Source organism: Aulonocara stuartgranti, assembly GCF_965226115.1.
Source record: "Aulonocara stuartgranti genome assembly, chromosome: 15".
NCBI lineage: Eukaryota > Metazoa > Chordata > Actinopteri > Cichliformes > Cichlidae > Aulonocara > Aulonocara stuartgranti.
The window spans coordinates 12,876,929-12,899,165 of record NC_138951.1 but is presented as its reverse complement, the minus strand read 5'-3'; the positions used below and the strand labels follow the sequence as shown (position 1 = coordinate 12,899,165).

The 22,237-nt window shown below is 42.3% G+C and overlaps 1 protein-coding gene across 15 annotated transcripts in view; it reads left to right on the top strand.

The window, feature by feature from the left end:
* The window catches only part of otofa (otoferlin a), a 96,206-nt gene that overhangs the window by 19,732 nt on the left and 54,237 nt on the right, over nucleotides 1–22,237 (top strand). For all 15 annotated transcript variants that reach the window (XM_082506268.1, XM_082506261.1, XM_082506272.1 and 12 more), the window contains 2 exons: nucleotides 7,846–7,934; nucleotides 17,070–17,169. In XM_082506268.1, the coding sequence (XP_082362394.1) occupies nucleotides 7,846–7,934; nucleotides 17,070–17,169 (189 nt within the window). The remainder of the gene's footprint in view (nucleotides 1–7,845; nucleotides 7,935–17,069; nucleotides 17,170–22,237) is intronic.

Sequence of the window (22,237 nt, the reverse complement as noted above, 5' to 3'; positions counted from 1 at the left end):
TACAAGCTGTAAGAAGAATTTTCCTACTGTCAGTGCAGTGCACGTCTTTAAAAAAATATTTTGTTCGTAATTAATAATGGAGGTGTTTTCATTTTCTGTGTCTGTGGCAACAGTCATGAGATATAAAAGGATGGTGAGTGGAGGGAAAACTGAGGTCATCCATTTGTTCACCATGATGCTAGAGCGTGGGTTCACAGCAGTAATGGCTTTTCCTCAGCTTCGCATTTAGCCGCTCTGATAGGGCGCTGTGGTCTCAAGGCTTGTGGTTAGTGACATCAGTTCTGTCACTTTTAATGAGCGGCCTCACTCTGGCAATTAGGCGTTGTACAATGCAGGGGGTTGGGCGTGGGAGTCTGGGAATAGTAGTAGTGTAGTATTCAGGCAAGCTCAGAAAAGAATGGAGCAGATCTAAAATAAGATTAGTGTTCGTTTGCCTTTTTAAAAGCATCATTGCAGCGGTTGCTTCTCCAGTTACTCTCACATATTCCTAGATTCACATAATCAGTGATGCATTTTGATAAAGCAAGCCAGCCTGAATGGTAGAGTAGGCGCATTGCAGCAGTTACATCAGTCAGTGTTTGAAGCACAGTGACTACTGACACTTGAAGGTCGAGTTTGTATAACTGGAAAACTTTACAATCCATAACACTGTCTGACTACACATTGTTAGTGTTCTTTTTTACTAATATAACTTTTTGGCTAATTCTGGCTGACTGTACAGGGGCTTAATTGACATCAAAACATTAATACAGAATACATATTAGCACAGGTTTAACCCTTGTATGGTGTTCGGGTCTGTGAGACCTGTTTTCAGTTTTTTTCAAAAGAAAAATGAAACAATTAATTATTTTTTCAACCTGAAATTCATTGGCTTTGGCTTATTTTCTGTGAAGAACATAAATCCGAACTAATTTTCAATGACCTCATACTGTACCTCCCCCCACGCATTTACATTACATACAAGGTGTTCGGGTCCACTGGACCCAGGTCTAATAAAAGTGTTGAAAGTGTAGGTCATGTGTTCCCACACTCTGTCTTCCTCCTTTCTGGTGCTGCTGATAGTGTTTTCTTCCCCTCCTGCACAAAGTTGCAGCATTGTTGAAAATTCAACTATCAACACCGTCTGCTCTTACATTCCCACACATTTTACCCTCTTTCTTGAGGGATCCAAATTTTATTTTCTCATACCCTGTCCCACCTGCAAATTAGGGGCATAATACTATAAATAAGACTTTGCCAGTGTGGTTCTTTATCACAACTGATCAAGATGGCAAAAGATTATCTGCTGCGAGGGCCATCCAGTTGATTTTGGAAGAGAGAGGGGCTTCGGATGATGATATTGACAAAGAGGTTTCAGAATATTTCACATTTCTGAAAATTCAGAGTCTGACAGTGACTTTGAAGAAGAGGATGAAGTTGAGCACCATTTAGTAACAAAACGAAGACGAGTACCCCATCTGCAGCCAGCTCCAGGACCAGAACAAGCCCACCAGACAGCAAGTGAAGAAATATGGATGTCAATAACTGGTGAAATCGAATGGTGTTCTTGCCCAAGAAATGAGCCACCCTGCAGAGCTGTTACTGTGATAAGCCAGGGCCAACACGGCTGACAGTTACTCATGTGCAGGACATCAAGTCTTCATTTGAGCTTTTCATCCCAGATTCCATCCAGAAATTTTTTCTGGATTGCAGTAATCTAGAAGGTGGAAGGAGATTGACCAAATTCATCTAAGAACCCCAAAGGCCTACTTTGGGGTTCTTATCCTTGCAGGAGTTTTCAGGTCCAAAGGGGAATCCAAAGAATCCCTGTGGGGTGCAGAAACCGGCAAGAACCTTTCCGTGCATCAATGTCTCTGGAAAACTTCCACAAAATTTCCAGGATTATCCATTTTGATAACCGAGACGACAGACCAGCTCGACGGCAGAGAGACAAGCTAGCTGCCATCAGGACAGTGTGGGATAAGTGGGTGCACCACCTCCCCTGTTTTACAACCCTGGGCCTAATGTCACCATTGATGAGCAGCTGATCCCATTTAGTTGTGAAACATATTGCTTCACGTGTAAATGTGTTGTGTCTTTCCACTCACTCCACTTGATTATAACTGATTTATTTTTTTATAACATTTTATATATAAAAAAAGAATCGAGAAGCACTTTAATTCATAAATGTGATCTAACAAAGGTAAAGAGAAAAAATTAACCATGTTTGCTGTTCATATGGCTTGTAATTGGGATGAAGTAAACATCTGTTCAGTAATTTAACATAAAATTGTTTGATAGTGTTAATTTGGAAAGCCAAAACTCTAGCGGGTCCACCAGACCCATGAACACTGGCTGAGTAACAAAAATATGAACACCACACAAGGGTTAAATAATAGTATCTATCATGGCTGCATTCCCTGAAAGTAAGGCAAACCAAGGGTTGTGGTGTTTTGTGCATACCAATACATTATTGTAGCTCACAGAGATGTGAGTGTTATTTTTCCACTTTGAGAAGTCCAAATGTCTTCTGGAAATTCTGTGAAAAGGCTCTTTTTAGCCCATCGGAGAAGGAAAATAAGTGTTAAGAATAAAATGAATGATGGCTACACTCTATTCAAATTTCCTTAAAGCCATGACAGTGTGACAGAGTTGCGATGAATCGTTGTAGAGCCTATGACGTAACCTATATAAGTGTCTGGCGCTGCAGGCCAGCCTTCTTCTGTGTAGCATTAATTACCTTGTGCTGATGTCCTGGTGATTTACATGCAGTGCCAGGCAAAACAAATAAAATCCTGGCACTTTTTTTTCTTCTGGTCGTCTCTTTGATGAGAGACCAGAGGCAAATATATTTGTCCCTCATCTCTTCGCATCCATTCTGACATGCTTCGCAATTCCCCTTCAGGAATTTGACATCTGTTATACTGAGGCTAATTCTTTATGTCGAAGCTATGACTGTTATACTCACTGATTCATTCAAGAACTGCATTGAAAAAATAGCAGGAAACTCACAGAATAACTAGTGTTACACCGGTGCACATCAGGTTACAGAGTAGGTTTATGTTGTAGGGTTTCACGGGGATTTGCGGTTACGTACCTATGCTGAAGATTCAGCAAAGAGTAAAAATCAACTGTGATCATATCAACTGATCCCTGAAGCTTTTTTACTGGTTCATGAAAAGCCAGTTACCATTTACCATTAATAATTAACAAGAACTTTTTTAAAAACATGAAACATCTACTGTAGCTAAGGAAACGGAATGTTTTTTAGAGAAGAAAGCTTTGCTAAACAAAGTGTGCATTATTCTGTTGACTAAAGTTTTGATTTTGTCACCACTGTGTGTCAGTTTTTTCCACGGCCAGATGTGTTAACATCTGTGGGATCTTTGCCAGGATGTTCACTTTATTGTAACTTTGTTGCCTCTTCTTTCTCGGTCAGAAAGTCTTCACTTTTTCAGAGTGGTCTTGTACACTCACCATGCACTTCATTGAGTACAGCTGATCTATTAGCTGATCACAAAGCAGCAACTCAGGGCATTTAGGCAAGCAGACAAAGGTGATTTAAGTGACTTTGACTATGACATGTTGTTGGTGCCAAATGGGCTGGTCTGAGCTCCCCAGAGTTCAGAGAAAAAGGTCTTAAAAAGAGAAAATATGTAGTGAGGGGTAGTTCTCTGGGTGAAAATGCCTTGTTGATGCCAGAGGTCGGAGAAGAATGGCCAGACTGCTTTGTTCTGACAGGAAGGCTACAGATATTGGGCAATAGAAGATTAGTAAAACATTGCCTGGTCTGATGAGTCTTGAATTCTGTTGTGACGCTGGGATAGTGGTACCAAAATTTGCCATAAGTAACATGAAACCTTGTAACAACAAATTTACCGGCAGCTTTTGTTGGGGGTGAACATGAGCAGGGAGTCTAATACCTGCAAATCTTCAGTAGGTTGTTTTCTTTTAAGTATGTTTAATTTTAATATTTTATTGCCCTGAGCCTGAAAAAGTAAAATTAAACATTTGGCTAAATCACAATTGTCACATAATCACATTATTTATTCATGCCTCTTTTACATTTTAAATAAATAGAGCTAAGTAAAGAAAATTGCAGTGCATGCAATCTACCTAGCAGGGTGAAGCACAAAAAGGGAATCTTCTTTGTCTTGTATATAATATCAACGTTTTTTCATTAAATAAAAAGCATAGATTGAAAATTGAAAAACTGGTGCTCCTTTAAGGCTTAACTTTGAGTTTAATTTTGCATAGCATAACCAGAAATTGCTCTGTTTGCAGACACTTGTTTACAACTGAAGCCCACCAAGCTTTTCCACTTTCCCACCTCTCATTTTGTTTATCTGTCCTGTGCAGGTATTTAAACCACTGTAAGCATTTTGTCTGTCACGGTGGCTACAAAAGCCTCAGGCAGCATAAGCAGCTTAAGCTTTCTTGTTGTGGATTCCTGTCTGTGTTATTTTAGCAATAAGTTGTTCTGAATAGTATACCAAAGCAACATAACAGACATGACAATGCTATAAACAGATGTTTAAAGGTGGTGCGTGTCAAAAAAATAGTAGGAAAACAGGAAATGTTTACAAGCACTTAGACATATAACACGCATGTTTGTATTGAGTTTACATTCACTGATTAAAATTTGTGCTTCTCTGACTCTTGGGAAATTAATATGGCTGCCCAATCTCCCTGGTGTTGTATAAACAATTCCTAATCACACAGTGGTGTGTATCATTTGACTTGAAGTGTGTGTGTTATGCAGTGGTGTGTGTGTATAGGGCATTAGCTGTGTGCGCTGTCATTTGTGCACCATTAACACCATGCTGGGGCCTCCTTTTCGCACTCTCGGCTGTTCAAACATGCCGGAGGAGATTCGGTATTAAATGAGATGTGGCGCGGCTGTATTAGCCACTACCTCAGACAACGACTGTCACTTCAGGATGTTTTCAGGCTTTGAGGGTGGTGGGAAAGAAGGGGCAGTACTAGCTTCTTCTGACTGAAACCTGGGAACACAGGCTGCAGATCCTGAAGGTTGAGTATGCATGGACTGATGTTAATGCACACTTACAGGCCTGGCCACAGATCCTTGAAGGTCTAACAGTAGCAGGTGGAAACCACGGGATTCGCTAATGGGACGGTCTTGATGGATCTCTTGTCTGACAGCCTGCAGTGTTCTCCTAAGTCAGAGGCCCATATCAGCAAGGGGCGAATTACTTTTAAATCACCTGTGCAACATTTATCCCTGTGCCCTTGTGAAGACTCTTTCCCGTCATATTGTACAGCAAGAGGCTTAGAGGTGATTTACTGAATGTGAATCAACACCTGTATGTATGATGGGGCTAAATTTATAACTTACATTTGTTTCTTTTATCTTCTGGTCTCGCCCTGTCATAGTTAATCAACACAGGTGGAGTGAGTAATGCATCACAATTGGATGTCATACTTTATTAATGGAAGCAGTAAAAGCCAATTAATTGCTTTTACCACATCTGTCATACTTTCCTTAAAAGGCTAACTGCTAAGTGTTTTATAATTCTCGAGTCCCTTTAGTGTGGGGATTAATGAATCCAAGTAATTCACTCTTCCGATGTAAAGCTGGTAGCAACAAACCTGAAGAGAGTTTGGATATATTACTTTGCTGAAGTCAGCTGTGATTAGAGGTTTGAGAAAGAAAGATTGTTCAAGCTTATTTTCATATAAAAAACCAGTGGAATGTTTTCAAAATAAACTGTGATTTTGTTATATAAATGATAACCAGCAGGTGGGCTCGCCTGTATAAAAGCAGAAGCTTTAGCATTTTGTTGGAATGAAGCATTTAGGTGTGTGTTAAGACAATGCTATAATCTTCCCAGGTATGGATGTTCCAACAAATCTACACCAATGTCCATGCAAAGCTCAGAGACACTGCAAAACCCAAGAGCTATATCTCAGACACTACAGGGCTCAATTAGAATGTTAAAGGTGAAAGTTCATGACAGTATAATTAGAAAAAGATTGAAGAAGTTTGGAAATTTGCACAGGTTGCCAGGAGATGGCCTATTTTTTAAAAGAACAGCAGCGCGGCTTAGTTTCATCTAAACAAACCAGAAGACTTCAGGAAAAATGTGTTTTGGACAGATGTGACTAAACTCTCATTTGTCCAAAGGACATTGTTTCAGTGGTCAATTTTCATGAAGATTTTGCACTTGTTTTGCTTACTCAGCCGTCTTGCAGTTGCTGACTTGGCGATAAATTCCTCTGTTTACCAAAGTTGTCCACAGTCAAATGCTAAAAGTGGTTCTACAAGCTACTGAATCATAAGGTGCACTTGATTTTTTACAGGACTGAATAAATTCCTGTGACAAAATTCTTTTACCGATGTCTGCAGCCAGTCTTGACTCTGCATTTTATTAAGATTGATGCTCTCAAGTCATATCATAGCAGTCCAACTCACTTTAAACAAGCTTTGGATATCTGTTGGCAGTAATATGTTTTACCCTGTAAACGCACGCGTTGCCTGCGTTTACAGACAACGCAACAATATATGTTGTTTTTAAAGCTTTCATTTATAAAATAATACAACTACATTTTAAAGAATCAGCCACCTAGATGAGTGTAGAAGAAAAATTTAATCTCATTAGATAGTAAATATTGTCTAGATGTATCAGACTCTCTTTTCTGATTCATATAAAATGATAACAACTCATCTGTTTAGATGATTCAATTTAAGTCTCCATATAGACAGCAATATAATTTTCACTCAACAGGACCTTCAAGAGAGATATCGTTTCGATTATTTGTCATCGAGTAAAGAAAAATGATTTCAAATGAACTTCAGTCTTTGGAAATATAGTAAAACTGTTATTCAGAGCTAATTCCTTTTAAAATGCTAATTAACAGTTATCCCTCAAAGCTATCCTCAGACTCACAAACAGGAGGATAATAAATACATTTTCATTGGATTTTTGCTTAGCTCCTGCTTTTTCTTGTTTTCACTGATGCAAAAGTTATCAGTAAGCTTGGTTGGTGCAATATAACCTGGAGATGTTCAGCGTGATGAATAAAACATCAATAAAAAAATCCCTCCTGAACAGTGTCTCTGTAGCTGCTGGTGATTTTTAGAAAAAGAAAATCAAGGATACTGCAAAGTAACAGACGCATGCTGACATAGGGCCTTGAATATAGTCCGGGACTTTGGTTGACTTTTTTATTTTTGCCTATACTTAAGTGAGAAGATAGATAGTACTGTGTATTTTACCTTGAACTTAAAGGAATTTTATCTAGTAAACAGTTAGATGGTGGATAAATTAATCAGTTGAGAAAAATTTATTTTGGAAAAGTGTTGATAATTGCCATTTCAATATAAAAATAATAATAATAATAAGTACACAAATCAGATAAATTGGAAGTTATAGTTATAGTATAGTTGAACTAATGTGCAAAATCATAGGCTGCATATAAAAGATAGAATGTGGCCACCATGATGAAGTGGAATAGCCTGACATTAACATAGCACTTGTTTAGTTTTACAGGCAACGCAAAGCACTTTAGACTGCATGTCACATATTATCTCTTGAGGTCAAAACCCTATGCCATGCTGTTAACATGCATTTATCTTTAATGCTCTCCAGTTTTAAAATCTGAGTCTGCAGGAACTTTTTTGCAACCTCAAGTGGCAATTAGATGAACTGTTTTTGCCATTTATGCAAAGGCTCCATCTGTGAGGTTACTGCTTGGAGAAAACAAGCAATTTAATGGTGTTACTCTGAACATAACAGAACTTGTCACTTTTTTCCGTGCATATAATTGATTGCATTTGCATATAATCCGAATAATCAATGCTGCATGTTAGCTGCAACCTGACCATGTTTTTTTTCTCTTTTTCAGACATTTCGATGGCCCATTGCCAGCAAGCTGGATGGAAATGAAATGCTAGAGATCCAAGTGTACAATTACAGCAAGGTCTTCTCCAACAGGTATGGTGCTGTTTACTAATTCAAGCCCCCCAGACAGCGCTTCAGAGTAAATTGTCTATGTTTGCCTTCCTGCCTTTCTGTTGCAACCTGTGACCACCCCAGACTGACACATGATGCATGTAGCTAACCTAATGAAGGAAACGCTTAAATTCCCCTAGGGGTTTGCTCTAAATTGACTCACCTGTCTGCAACAGACTGCAAACAGCAGCCAGGGCTGAGTAAGCATCACGCCAGAAAGTGGGCAGAGGTAATGAAACAGTATTAAAGTCTTGGTAACAGGCATATTTATCATTTCACACACTCCAAACAGTCAGATCATTTTAGAAAAAACCCATCCGGTCCTGTAGCTGATGATACAACTGAAAGTTGAGTATCATTGCTTTTACAATATCCGTAGGTTTAAAGACAAGTCAGACAAATGTTTCATTTTTTTTTAATTGTGTCATAGCTAATATGTTTTTACTGACACATCCCAACCTCACGAGGTGTAATCATGTGAGAACCAACTAAAAATATTACTGTGAGGTTCATCTGACCTGAATCATGGGTGCAGCATGACACTAATAACTTATAATGCTTTGTCTACAGAGAAGAGCCTTATTTTTCTGTCACCATTTCTCGCATGTCTGAAAGAACACATTCCTATTTCATCAATCCAGCCGTCCAACTAGGCCATGTAACTGCTCTTGTACTCCTTGCACATTAGTATTTCTTACATTTCAGATATGTATTCGACCTCTTGATGCTCATACCTGTGTGATGCCTTTTGAGAGCTGCCAAAATGCATGTCACCCGAATACATCCTGTATGAACAGAAATGGAGCAGAATGTACTACTGCTCTCCTAATGTGTTGTTTCTATTACGCTTCCCACATAGACAAGGTGTAGAAATCATTTGTGCAAGGCTGTTTGTGTAAATTGGCTAGTTAAGTAATAGCCCTCTTCTCCTCACTTCTTCAATTTCTTGTTAATTTTTCCTTTATTTTGGTTCATTTGGATGGCGCTGTGCACTTTTTGTGTCCTGCTTGAAAAAGTGATGGACTGGTTGTACCAGGAAGCCAGTCCACCTACTGTGTCCATAACAAATCCAGTCAAATTATACCAGCTGCCCAACTTCTCACAATGGACTGATTGATGTGTCTAATATGGTTCAGACTAGAGAAAACATTGCACCACCCTCCGAGTTAATAAAGCACAGTAATGTTAACTTCCTTCTGTGTGTGCCCATAAGCATCAATACATGTGTGTAGCACCAGCTCAATAGTTAGTCTATGTAACCTAATCATGTCTGCAGTGTGCAAATTTAGCTGCATGTAAATGTGTGTAATAAAGAGCTAAATGCTGGTGACAGGTGTGCAGACACATGCTAGATCAAGTCTACATCAAGGCAGATTTGAACTGTCAGCAAGATTTCTTTATGCCATTGTGTGGAAGACTGAAGTTGAAACAAAGACAAATACATTTTTACAGGCATGCATGACAATTAGGGGTCAGTGAGTTTAGGAGGGTTTGGGCAGGGGTGGACGGTTAATTTTCCCAAATGGCAACATGAGAATCTGAAACGTTTGTGGAGGGCCGCACCAAAAAGCTGATATCAGTTCACCTCAGTATTAAATCCACAACAGTCCCAGTTTGTTTCTGTATGCGGCCCCTTGGGAACTTTATTTGCCTAATCCTGCTTTAGTGTGACTGTCCTACAATTAGCAAGTCACTACAGCTTAAGAATGCAGTCACCTTGGCTTCTCAGTCACCTTTAACGCTAGTTGTACGAAAAGACCCCATAGGGAAGCAGCTGATATTTTTTAATCTTTCTGGTCATTTTTCTGTCAAAAATTAGCCTTACCAATTCAGAGTGAAAAACTGATATACATAACGTGCTAATCAAGCTAGCTACTTACGCAAAGCCACCTATTCAAAATGGTCTGTAATTATATGCTCCCTAGCAAAGATGTAAAATCTAACAGATTAAGAATTTACAGGAAAAACAGTATTAGGCTGGGCAGTAACACCAGTGTGAGTAGAACAATGTCTACATTAGCATTTTGCTAAAAGCAACACTGCACCAAAGTAGCATAGTTTTGCAGACACATGACTACTGACCATGTGATATAACTTCACCATTCTGGATGTGTGACTATTGTGAATGTGGAGTCAGGTGAATAAGGCCCTAGTCAGCAGGATTAAAGTATGATTTATTGGGTTGGGGAGCTGTAAGAGCTGTAAGAGCTGTAAGCTGTAAGCGTGGCAGTGCAGAGTGGGGAAAAATTACTTAGAAATAAGTTTGATGATAATTTGCTTGTGAACTCTAGTAGATTTTCTCTCTTTAGAGATTAGCTGACCTGTGATGCTACTTTTGCTACTTTTTGATTTAGCCAACTAAGTTAAACACTGCAAACCTATCAGTGTAGCCTATACTAAACTGATATTTTCATGCAACCTTTGAAAAACACAAAATGAGCATACTTAAATTTGTTTTTGCAAAATGCTTCACAAAAATATAATTTAGCAACACGTTATTTAAAGGTCTAATAACTTATTCAAAATTCATGACAACTTTAAATGTAAGATTTAAACTTCCAGTTTATAAAATGTCACATACTGCTTCATCTATCAGTGTCACACATTAACATTTTTCCCTCTCCTAAGGAAATTCAGCAACTGTACATTTAGCTCATGGATACATTTTGTAATAAACTACACAGAAACATTTTGTGTGTTTCCTGATGCTTGTTGAACTGTTTAAAATGTTTCATTTAAAATTATCTTGCAATTAAAAAAAACACTACTCAATTTATGCTCACTCCTCATAGCTAAATGCTGAAGTATAGCATACATAACTTTAGGTCAGCACCATAAATGCATCACAGGGAAGAAAGGGATGCGTTGAAGGTGTAAGCAGGCTGTGGGATGCCATTATGTTTGTATTAATGAGCAACTATCTCCATGTCATCACTGGAAGAATGCCAGGTTGCAGTGCATGAAAAATTCACGCATTCAGCAACATTATGCAATAACCTGCCTATCAGATGTAATTACTCATTAACTAAAGGTGCCGGAATGCAATTCCAATTGTTGCTATCTAACTTTAATCTTTGTTAGTCACACAGGCCTAGATACTGGTTCTCAACCAGCTAGCAATCACCCATCATAGGGGAAAAATGTGCACTCCTTAACCAGCTGGCAGAAACCGCATGATTGCTTTGGTTGCTAGCAGATTGTTGTGGTTGCCCATTGTTGGTGGGCAAAGGTTCGGCTTGCCTACGAATACTCCCCAGCTACTCATCAAGCCACAGTGAAAAAAGAAAAGCGTGACAAAAAAACATAAACTGTGACAGTTTGCCTTCAAAGTAAAGGAAATCTCTCAATTGCAGTGGTAGGGTATGGCTTTTTACACTGAAAGTGAACATTTCCTGGTTCTGGTTTGCATTGCAATTTTTACGGTTTTACTACCACCTGGCAAGTAGTTACTACAGGCAACTTGTTAGGAATCTAAGCAATTAACAAGGCACGACTGTATATTGACTGCATATTATATATTGAATATATAATGTATTGGCTGTGTATATAGAGAGTCTTGTTTACAAAAAAGAAATATAACAAATTCATATAGGTGCAAGCACGCCATTGCTCTGACACAGCAAGATTCTCATTCTTAACACTGCATATAGAGTTATAATTTTTTCAGATGTTTTTTCCAACTATGGAAAGCTTTTTCATAACTTCAGATGGATATTAATTCTGCATCATTGATCCTTAAGCAATGAAGGCAATTTTTACAGTTGTACACAAAGCAACTGCTAGATCCATTTTAAAAAACATACATTAAATTCAATTTAAAAGCAGAATTGATGTGAGCCAGAGTTTCTCTTGGGTGGGAAAAAAACACTGTTCTATTTTAATGAAACTTTTTCATCGACTAACTTTTTCATAACAGCTCAAGCACATTTGGAGATGGTTGAGTCCAAGCAAAATGTATACTTTGCCATAAGTAGGCAGTTCTTAAATGTAAAAACTGAGTACAAAAGCATAACCTGACACACATTTAAACAGGTAAATAATTCAGTGTGAGTCACAGCTTTTGTGGTTCTTGCACCTGTTCCACATGTCCACAGGCTACTTAATTACCAGGGTATTTAATCTACTTCATCACTGTTTGTACCAACACACTTTAGGGCCAGTGTGATACACCCTACCACCACAAATGTGATCACATTACAAAAACACAAAGAAAGGGCAGTGATGTGTAGTGGCCTCTTTGCTGTAGTGACATATAGACCGTGTTTTATTTGTTTTCTCATGTGGCTGAGAGATTTGCTTTCATATTCGGCCCATCATGGGGTATACTGTGTGGGAGTTATTGAGCACTGAACAGTGACAGGTTATATGATAGCATATTCAGTGTTCTAAACCTGAGGTCGGTGGTGTCTCAGCGCGTAGATTGTAAGACTGAGATAGAAGCCACAGGCAGGATGCCTGAGGCAGACTTAACAGTAAGCAAGCGAGAACTCAATATCAGCAATAAACAGAATTCTAAAAGGTCCAGATGCACGAGGAATAACCTAAGCGACCAAGCTCAGGAACATAACAGACACCTAAACAAAGGAAAAGGGACTATGTATACGGACATAGGGGAGGACAAACAAGGAGGAAACAAAGCCAAAAGCAAGACAAAAAAAGTAATTTTTTAGGTGCTTTCAATTGATCCTTCCTGTCCAGCAACATATATAATAATGTGTATGTGTTAGTCCCCATAGGGAAATTACTCTTCTGCATTTAACCCATTCACCCAGTGAAGCAGTGGGCAGCCACCAGTGCAGCGCCCGGGGAGCAGTGTGTAGGGACGGTACTTGCTCAAGGGTACCTCAGGGTATGTAAAATAGTATTCACTGATCAATTGAGAGTGGTTGCAAGAAGTTACTGGCAGCTGCTGTGAAATGGAATGCTAAAGCTGAAAAATGGAAACAGAAGCAATTCACCTTCAAAGTAAAACTTGTGCATTTTGAAAGGCGTCTACTTCAGCATTAAGGGACAACTTTTATTTTGAAGACAAACATTCTCCATTTGCAGTTTGCATCACACATTGTTGAGTTTGCTCCTTGGTAGTTAGCTAGCAATTAAATGTAGACTAGCTGCTGTTTTTCACACAATTGTATCAATCTGCCAGCTACCAAAAAAATCAGATGGAGGAATTTTGTGCAACACTTTCCTTGTGACCAGTTTCACTCAGTGATAGCCAGTTATCTCCAGCAACCACTCTTAAACCAGTTGGCTAATATACAATTTCCCTAGTGGCCAACTGTACCGAGGGGTTGCTGATCAGCCTGTGTGACTGAGGAGTCTTCAGCTAAACAGATAAACCTGGTTTCATTTTTGCTTTTGTTTCAGTGCAAAATGAAAATTGTGTCAATAATAGGCAGATTTTGTCTATGCTCCGCACCCCCACACGCGTCTTTACAAACCTTATGTTCTCTCTTTCTTCCACTTCGCCTCTCTATCCTTTGGCATAGTTTGAAATAAAACAATCAGTCAAAACAAACACATTTACATATAATTCTTTGTTTTGTCCTGCAATGGAATGTGTCTGTTACAAAGCTGTAAGAGTGCTTTATGTATATGCATCACAGCAGTAAAAGGAGCTAAACCGCAGGACCACACTCAGATTGCCATGGCATGCTGATGGGCAATAAAGCAAGACATAATAGCTTTTTCTATCATTTGCGGTTAAAAATTCTATTAAGCTCATCTGCGTGTGTGAAAAGGAGACAGGGTGTATTGATTGCATCCCCATGAATCAATAGATCATCTTTGAGCAATTCAGTGATGCATTCAGTGAATCTGCTCATATTTGTATTAGTGGCAGCAGAGTGCTTGGCAGAGACTTTCTGGCAGATCACGGGGGCCAAATCACACACTCCTGTCAGCTGTAACATTTCCATTTCACACTATCCTCCAGCTGCACTACCTGCCGCTGCAGTGGATTAGAGCATCTTTGCGAACCCTCTGTCTGCCTTGGAAAAAATATTTTACATTTCAAAGCTGAGCTCACCTCTTCACAAATACACCTGAGCCAGACATTTTGCCATAGTCACACCTTAAATTGAGAAAGAGAAGAAGAATTAATGCAAATTGAAAGGGAAGGGAGCTGAATCATGAAGCAGATGAAAGTAAATTGTTTGCAGGACTTCAATCAATAATGAATGCCACCTTTGAAGTGCTAAAAAAAAGCGAGCCAGAACATGATAGGCCTTGCTCAGTTCAATTATTCAGCACTTGCAACACGTGCTACAAGGGTTGAAAGGAAATGACAGACCATTTAAGTAGCACTGGATATATTGATCACCCCTGTCTGGTAAAGGAAACAGTGCAGTGGGTTATTAGTAATATTGCTCAGAGTCTCAGAAGTTTCTATTCATCTTCAAAAGAAAAAAAGTTTTCTGCACAAAGCCATCTATATCCACACAGACGTTTTTCTTTAGTCATGTCAGGCCTGTAGAGTTGTGCATGGAGTTATGCATTGGGGAGCCTGGCAGATACTCACTTTCACAAAGGCAGAACCTGCCAGCGCCTCGGGGGAAGCACATACTGTTTTTGGGGGTTTTTTTTAACCTGCAATTCAAAGAGAAGTCAAGTTCTGGAAGTCTAAATTTACCTCATTATTAAGTTTCGAAGCTCTGCTGACAAATGTAGCCTCACTTTCTACTGTAGTTTGAATTCATCACCACTGACTCCAGAGGAAAGACAAAGTGAAAACAGAAGGTATAGAAAGAGCGAGAGATTAATCTAAGGAAAGGGGGAAAAAAATAATAGCAGACAGATTGCTGCTTTTGTTGCAGCTCATTCATTTATTGAGATAGCATTCGGGGGGAGGGGTGGGGTGGGGGTGGGGGGGGGTGGGGTATGTTGAATTGGAGGTGTCCTTGTGTACATGTGTGTGTTTGTGCGTACTGCAGTCCTTCACTCTATTCTGACTTGTCAGGTTCAGTAGTCCTGTTGGGAAGATCACATTGTTGGCTACGATCCCTACAGATTTCCTCTGTGTGTGCATGTGTATTTGCAAGTGTGTGCATGGCAGCTGGTTAACTATTGTTTCCACGCTTTCGTTTTATGATATTGTATCTCCCTACGGGCTCATATCCAGGCTGCTGTTTGTGTGTATGCCTTTCCTTCCTTTTGATGCTCTCTTTGAATATTTATCACCCTGTATGTCACATATGCAGTAGAAATATAAGATGCAGCTTTATTTTCGGTCCGTGAGTTATCCGAGGTACGTGTTTGTGTAGCTGTAAACATTGTTTGTCACCACTGTATATGGCAGAAATGCCATATGGTTGGGCTCAATGTGGACTTCAGCACACGTTCTTCATGTGTGGCTGACTGCTCTGCAAACAACACACTTTTATGAGGGAAACTTTTTAAATTATTCAGCAGCTCTAATTGACCACCTGAATGGGCACTGTACTGAGTTTCTACCCACTGTAACATTTCATGAGGTGTCCTTGGGCAGTGGAGAAATCCATCTTATGATCTAAAGTTTGCAATAGGGAGGTACCATTATGTTGGTAATTCTTCAGGGGGTTCTGGATGGAGGCAACGCATTATATTAAAAAATGTTTTGTGTATGTTTCCTAAACGTTCCATAACATAAAATGAAATTCTCTCCTGAAAGCATTATGTTGATGGATCATCAGTCTGTCTGTCAATCCCATTTTTATGAACACAGTATCTCAGGAAAGTCTCGAGGTAGTTTCTCCACAGTTTGCACAAATATGAATATTTAAGCTTCAAAGCACAAGTTACTACACCAATGTCTGACGTGATAGAATATAAAATGACATTTTAAGCCCAAAATACCAACGGTAGACTTCACCGTGATGTCACACTTTCATGGACATTATTAAATGCCATAACTTAGGAACAGAAGAGGAAATGTGACCATATTTCACATTTTGTTTTTTCACTTTGTTGCCTATTCTGAAAATGTGCTGACTGTAAATCTGATTTGTGGCTAGGTTGAAGATGCATGTGCAGCCTCCACTTTTTTTTGTAGTGCCTTTATAGTAAAAATCCACATTTAATGCAATCATGGCTACAGCAATATCTTTTAGCTGTAGCTCGTTTGGACATAATTTGTAGGTAGAATAAATAGTAGATGGATAGATGTTTAATTTACAGAGTAGTTTTGACCAGTGTGGAACATTTTTGTGTTAACTGTTTGATATTAAGCATGAAAAATGTCTAAGTATTTTAAAATAGGCAGTAAAACTTAATTCCTATTGCTTATCTGCTAGGAAAATTAGTTATCACAGCAGAAGCAAAAATCATTTCACAAGATGCACTTCCAAACTAACCGGGGGGTTGGGGCACTAATTACTTCGTTTGAGATGCAGCATATGGCAGAGTGAGCTGGTGACAAAGGTAGTGAAGTACTTTTTCACTGTCTGTCACCGCAAATGTCCAACAGAAGTAGAAAGAGTGCCAAAGTGATATGGATCAAATTAGACACCTGCAGTGGCCAAAACAGCTCAGTTCACTGCTGCTTACATCCAAAAAAAGAGGAGATGTTGTGTAAAATTTAATGAAACCGCTAAGGGATTTGTTAATTATTAAAATCCCATGTATTTAATGAAATATGGAACAAGATGACAAATCAAATTTTAAACTGCGAAATGTTTTTTTAATAACAAAGACAGAGACATGTTAACATATTATAAATATATATGTAGGGTTTTTTTTTTTCCATTCAGCAATTCACAGCTTCTTTTGTCATATTTTTGTTTTCATAATGTGAGTTCACAGCTCTACACTCCTGGTGAGGTAGTTTAGCACACTTTTATAAGAAAGAAATTATGTTGTACACAATAAATTTGGCTTGGTCATTGTATTGCTTAAACAAGCAAAGCCTTAAAAAGGGGGGGGGGGGGGGGTGCAAACTTTAAAGGTTTAAACTAGGACATGTATGTTTGCATGTGTTTTTTTTTCCAAATGCAGTGATGCGAGCGCTCTATTGCAGCATGTAAAACAAAGATAAACAGATGGGCAGCAGAGGAGGAACAAAAGACAAGTGACACAATGCCATTATTGATTCTATTGATTTCTGTTTACAATGCATGGCTCTTTGTTGCTCTTTTCCTACAGACTCATTGGGACTTTCTGTATGGTGCTTCAGAAAGTGGCTGAAGAGGGACATCTAGAGCTGACTGACACACTCACTGATGATAACAACACGTCAATAAAGGTAAACTCTCACATTAGAACAATCTACAGACATAAATCAATGTGAGCCAATCAAAATATTTAGACAGCATTTTCATGTGACTGCACCATCTAATTTGAAACCTTTAATGTTGGGCCTTCTGTAGCTTTATTTCAGTTTATGTTGGGATTCATTCATAAACCCATATTTTATTGACAAGACAACACAGATAACATATCAAATGTTTAAAATAAGAAAATAACAGAAAAAAATCAAAGCTGTTTTGAAGTGATCGGCAGCAAAACATTGAGTAACAGGGCAACAAAAGGAAAAGTAAGTTCAGCTCGAGGAACATTTTGCAGCTAATTAGACAACAGGTCAGTGGCATGTTTAAGTATAAGAAAAGCATCTTGGAGAGTATCTCAGAAGTAAAGATGAACAGAGGTCCATCAATCACCAGGAAACATTAAAATCTGGTTATTTTTTCTTAATTTGGATTGAAAAAAAATTGTGGATAGAAGTCGGCTTGCTCTCTAATGATCCTACTAAACCAGTGACATCTTTTTCAGTGGTAACAAGGACAGTTTTGAGAAAATAAAAAAAAAGGGCTTGGATAAACGTACAACATGTTACCCAACAAGCAACAAATGGCAAAATTAGCAATTTGTTGCTGAAAGTATAGCATTTTGCCATAAAATAGGTAAATATTATTCCCACAAAGATGTTATAGATGTCTTTGCTTTATGAACTGATCACATGCCACTGTTGAGTTTACATATTGTTTAGATTTTTCCTAGTCACCAGCAGTGTTGGTCAAGTTACTTGAAAAAAGTAATCAGTAACTAATTACTGAATACTTCCCCCCAAAAATAATCCCGTTACTTTACTGATTACTTATTTTCAAAAGTAATTAATTACTTAGTTACTTTTTAAAAACACGATTTACAACCTGAAGAGGTGATAAAGCGATAGTGTCACGAGCTGAAAGCAGGGACTCAAGCGCAGAGCAGGTTGATGTCTCAGAACACGATTTATTTACACACCCGTGCAATAATATATACAGTGACGGGAAATTCAGGGTTCCAGGGGATTAGGGGAAGGCTCTCTCTCTCTCACGCTCGCTCACGTCCTCACACACGTTCGTACCGCGGGGAGGTCATAGGTCCGGGAAGATAAGCTGGAACAGGGAAAGGGAGACATCAATCACAAATCACGAAGGCATAAAGGTGTAAGACCACGGGAGCTGGAAAGGTAGACTAACGTCAGTAGCGCAATCATCCCGCGATGAGAGGATCTGTGACCCAGCCTCAAATAGAAGACGGATAATCAGCTGATCGCCAACAGCTGTGAGAGCCAAGGGCGGGAGCCAGCTGTGAGCTCCGCCCAGGCAGAGAGATAGGGGGAGAAAGAGAGAAAAAACACAAGTGTAGCCTTGTGAGGCCGGCTGGGCAGGCACGGGGACCATGACAGTACCCCCCCCTCAACGGGAGCCTCCCGGCGACCCACCAGGCTTACCTGGATGCCTGCGATGGAAGTCCCGAAGCATATTCCTGTCCAGAATAGCCGCCCGAGGCACCCAGGAACGTTCCTCTAGCCCGTAGCCCTCCCAATCCACCAGGTACTGAAAACCCCTGCCGCGGCGCCGGGAGTCCATGATGCGGGAGATGTCATAGACCAGCTGACCACCCACAAGCCGGGGGGGCGGCGGGGGCCTGGCAGGAGGACACAGCGGGCTGGAGAGTACCGGCTTGACCTGGGACACATGGAAAACATTGTGAATCCGCATGGTACGAGGCAGCTTGAGGCGAACGGACACAGGGTTGACAATGGAGTCTATGGGAAAGGGGCCAATGAACTGAGGTGACAGCTTCTTAGACTCCGTCCGCAACGGCACAAAACGGGTAGACAGCCATACCTGTTGACCGATGGAGTATTCAGGGGCCGGCGTCCGGTGACGGTCAGCAAGGGCTTTGTTGCGCTCCTTAGTGCGGAGTAGAGCGGCCCGAGTAGCACGCCAGGCCCGGCGGCACCTGCGGAGGTGAGCCTGAACAGAGGGGACAGAGTGCGCACCTTCGACAGCTGGGAGCAGGGGTGGTTGGTAGCCCAGGGATGCCTCAAAGGGTGACCTGCCCGTGGCGGCGGAGGTGTGGCTGTTGTGGGCGTACTCGATCCATGGCAGCTGTTCACTCCAGGTCGATTGATTGTGGGAGGCAACACACCGGAGGGCAGCTTCCAACTCCTGGTTAGCCCGTTCGGACTGTCCGTTGCTCTGTGGGTGGAAACCAGAAGAGAGGCTGACCTTGGCCCCCAATGCGGTGCAAAACTCCTTCCATACTCGGGAAGTGAACTGTGGTCCCCTGTCCGAGACAATGTCCTCGGGGATCCCATGGAGCCTGAACACATGTGAGGCGAGGAGCCGAGCCGTCTCCAGAGCCGTAGGGAGTTTAGGAAGGGCGACAAAGTGTGCGGCCTTAGAGAAACGGTCGATGATAGTTAGTATGGCGGTGTAACCTGCAGAAGGAGGCAGTCCAGTGATGAAGTCCAGCGCGATGTGTGACCATGGTCGAGCCGGCGTAGGGAGAGGTAGAAGATGGCCCGACGGAGGTTGGTTTGACCGCTTGTTCTGGGCGCAGGCGGGGCAGGCGGTCACAAACTCCCTGGCGTCCCTCGCCATGGTGGGCCACCAGAAGTAGCGTCGAAGGAAGGACAGGGTACGGAAGACCCCGGGGTGGCATGAGAAACGGGCAGTGTGAGCCCACTGGAGTACCTGGGAGCGGACCGCCGAAGGGACGAAGAGGCGGCCCGTTGGGCCGGTCCCAGGATCCGGTTCAGTCTCTTGTGCCTCCTGAATGAGGGATTCAATCTCCCAGGAAACGGCTCCAACCACCCAGGCCGCCGGCAGAACTGGTTCGGGTACCGACTCCTCCTCCGTGGTGGAAAACTGCCGGGACAGGGCATCCGGTTTCACGTTGCGAGATCCGGGCCTGTAGGTGATGGTGAAATCAAAGCGAGCGAAGAACAATGCCCACCTGGCTTGCCGAGAACTGAGGCGTCTGGCCGAACGGATGTACTCCAGGTTCTTGTGATCCGTCCAAACAATGAATGGGTGAGCAGCCCCCTCCAGCCAATGTCTCCATTCCTCCAAGGCGAGTTTTATGGCCAAGAGTTCCCGATCCCCGACGTTGTAATTGCTTTCTGCGGGTGAGAGACGGCGAGAGAAGAAAGCACATGGGTGAAGCTTACCGTCCTCCTGTTGTGAGAGAACCGCCCCCACCCCGGAGTCAGAAGCGTCGACCTCCACCACGAACTGCCTTGTGAGGTCCGGCTGCCGGAGGATGGGCGCTGAGGAAAACCTCTCCTTGAGCTGGACGAAGGCTCGCTGAGCGGCAGGGTCCCACAGAAAAGGAACCTTCGGAGAGGTGAGTCTAGTGAGAGGGAGAGAGATCTTACTGAAATCGCGAATGAATCTCCTGTAGAAATTAGCGAATCCCAGAAAACGTTGCAGTTGGCGGCGATTAGGAGGGACTGGCCATTCAACCACCGCACGCACCTTCCCAGGGTCGGTACGTAGACTTCCGTTCTCAACTATATAGCCCAGGAAAGCCACCGCAGGCACGTGGAACACACACTTCTCCCCCTTCACAAACAGCCGGTTCTCCAAGAGGCGTTGCAGGACCTGTCTCACATGCACCTGATGCTCCGCGAGTGACTTAGAAAAAATGAGGATATCATCCAAGTACACAAAGACACAGCGATTAACAAAGTCACGAAGCACCTCGTTCACCATGGTCTGAAAAACAGCGGGAGCGTTGGTGAGGCCGAAGGGCATAACAAGGTACTCAAAGTGCCCCTGGTGAGTATTGAAGGCCGTCTTCCACTCATCCCCCTCCCGGATGCGAACCAGGTGGTAGGCGTTGCGCAGGTCCAGCTTAGAAAAAACAGTCATGCCCTGGAGCAGCTCAAAAGCAGAGGAAAGCAGCGGCAAAGGATACTTGTTCTTGACAGTGATCAGGTTAAGGCCGCGAAAGTCGATACACGGGCGCAACGAACCGTCCTTCTTGTCCACGAAGAAGAACCCAGCCGCAACCGGGGAGGAGGAGGGACGGATCAAGCCCGTAGCGAGCGACTCAGAGATGTAACGCTCCATAGCGACCCGCTCCGGCTGGGAGAGGCTGTACAGGTGGCTAGACGGCAACGGAGCCCCCGAAAGGAGATCGATAGCGCAGTCATACGGGCGGTGGGGGGGAAGGGACCGCGCCCGATCCTTGCAGAACACGCCACGCAAGTCATGATAGACCCGCGGAACCGCCGAAAGATCTGGGGGGTCGGACGGCGAACCAGAGGGCAGAAGCGGAACGGGCGCCGTGGCCGCCCGAAGGCAGGACATGTGACAATTAACACTCCAACCCAGGACGTCACCCTTCTCCCAGTCAATGTGCGGGTTATGGAGCACAAGCCAGGGGTGACCGAGAACCAGCGGAGTGAGTGGAGCCGTGAATGCAAAAAAAACAAATCCTCTCCGTGTGATTGCCCGAGAGAGACAACGAAAGGAATTCCGAGACATGAGTGATATCGGGCAGGCGGTGACCAGAGAGCACGTGCACGCGGAGAGGGCGTGACAAGGGCTCCAAAGCGATGTTCAGCTTGGCGGCGAGCGAGGTGTCAATAAAGTTCTGCTCAGCCCCAGAGTCAATGAGTACTGAAAGCGAGTGAAAAACAGATTGTACTTGAAGTTTGGCCGGTAAGAGAAGTCTGGGGAGAGGGTTTTTACTAGACAGATCGCCCACCAGCACCCTCTCAATCACTGGCGAGCGCGCCCTTTTGCCAGCGTCGGGCACGAGGAGACAGAGTGACCCTTACGGCCACAATAGACGCACTCACCGGCGGCCAGACGGCGCTGGCGCTCTGCAGGCGTTAGCCGCGAGTGTCCAAGCTGCATGGGCTCCTCCTCATCACCGGCGTCAGAGTCGCGCGGCCCGCGGCCGGCTGGAGAGGCCCCGTGATAATCCAGTGATTCCTGTCCCGTCCGTGTGTGCGCGCTCCGGTGTGCACGTACTCTGTCATCCAGCCGAACGCACAGGGTCATAAGCGCGTCTAGGGAAGAAGGCAG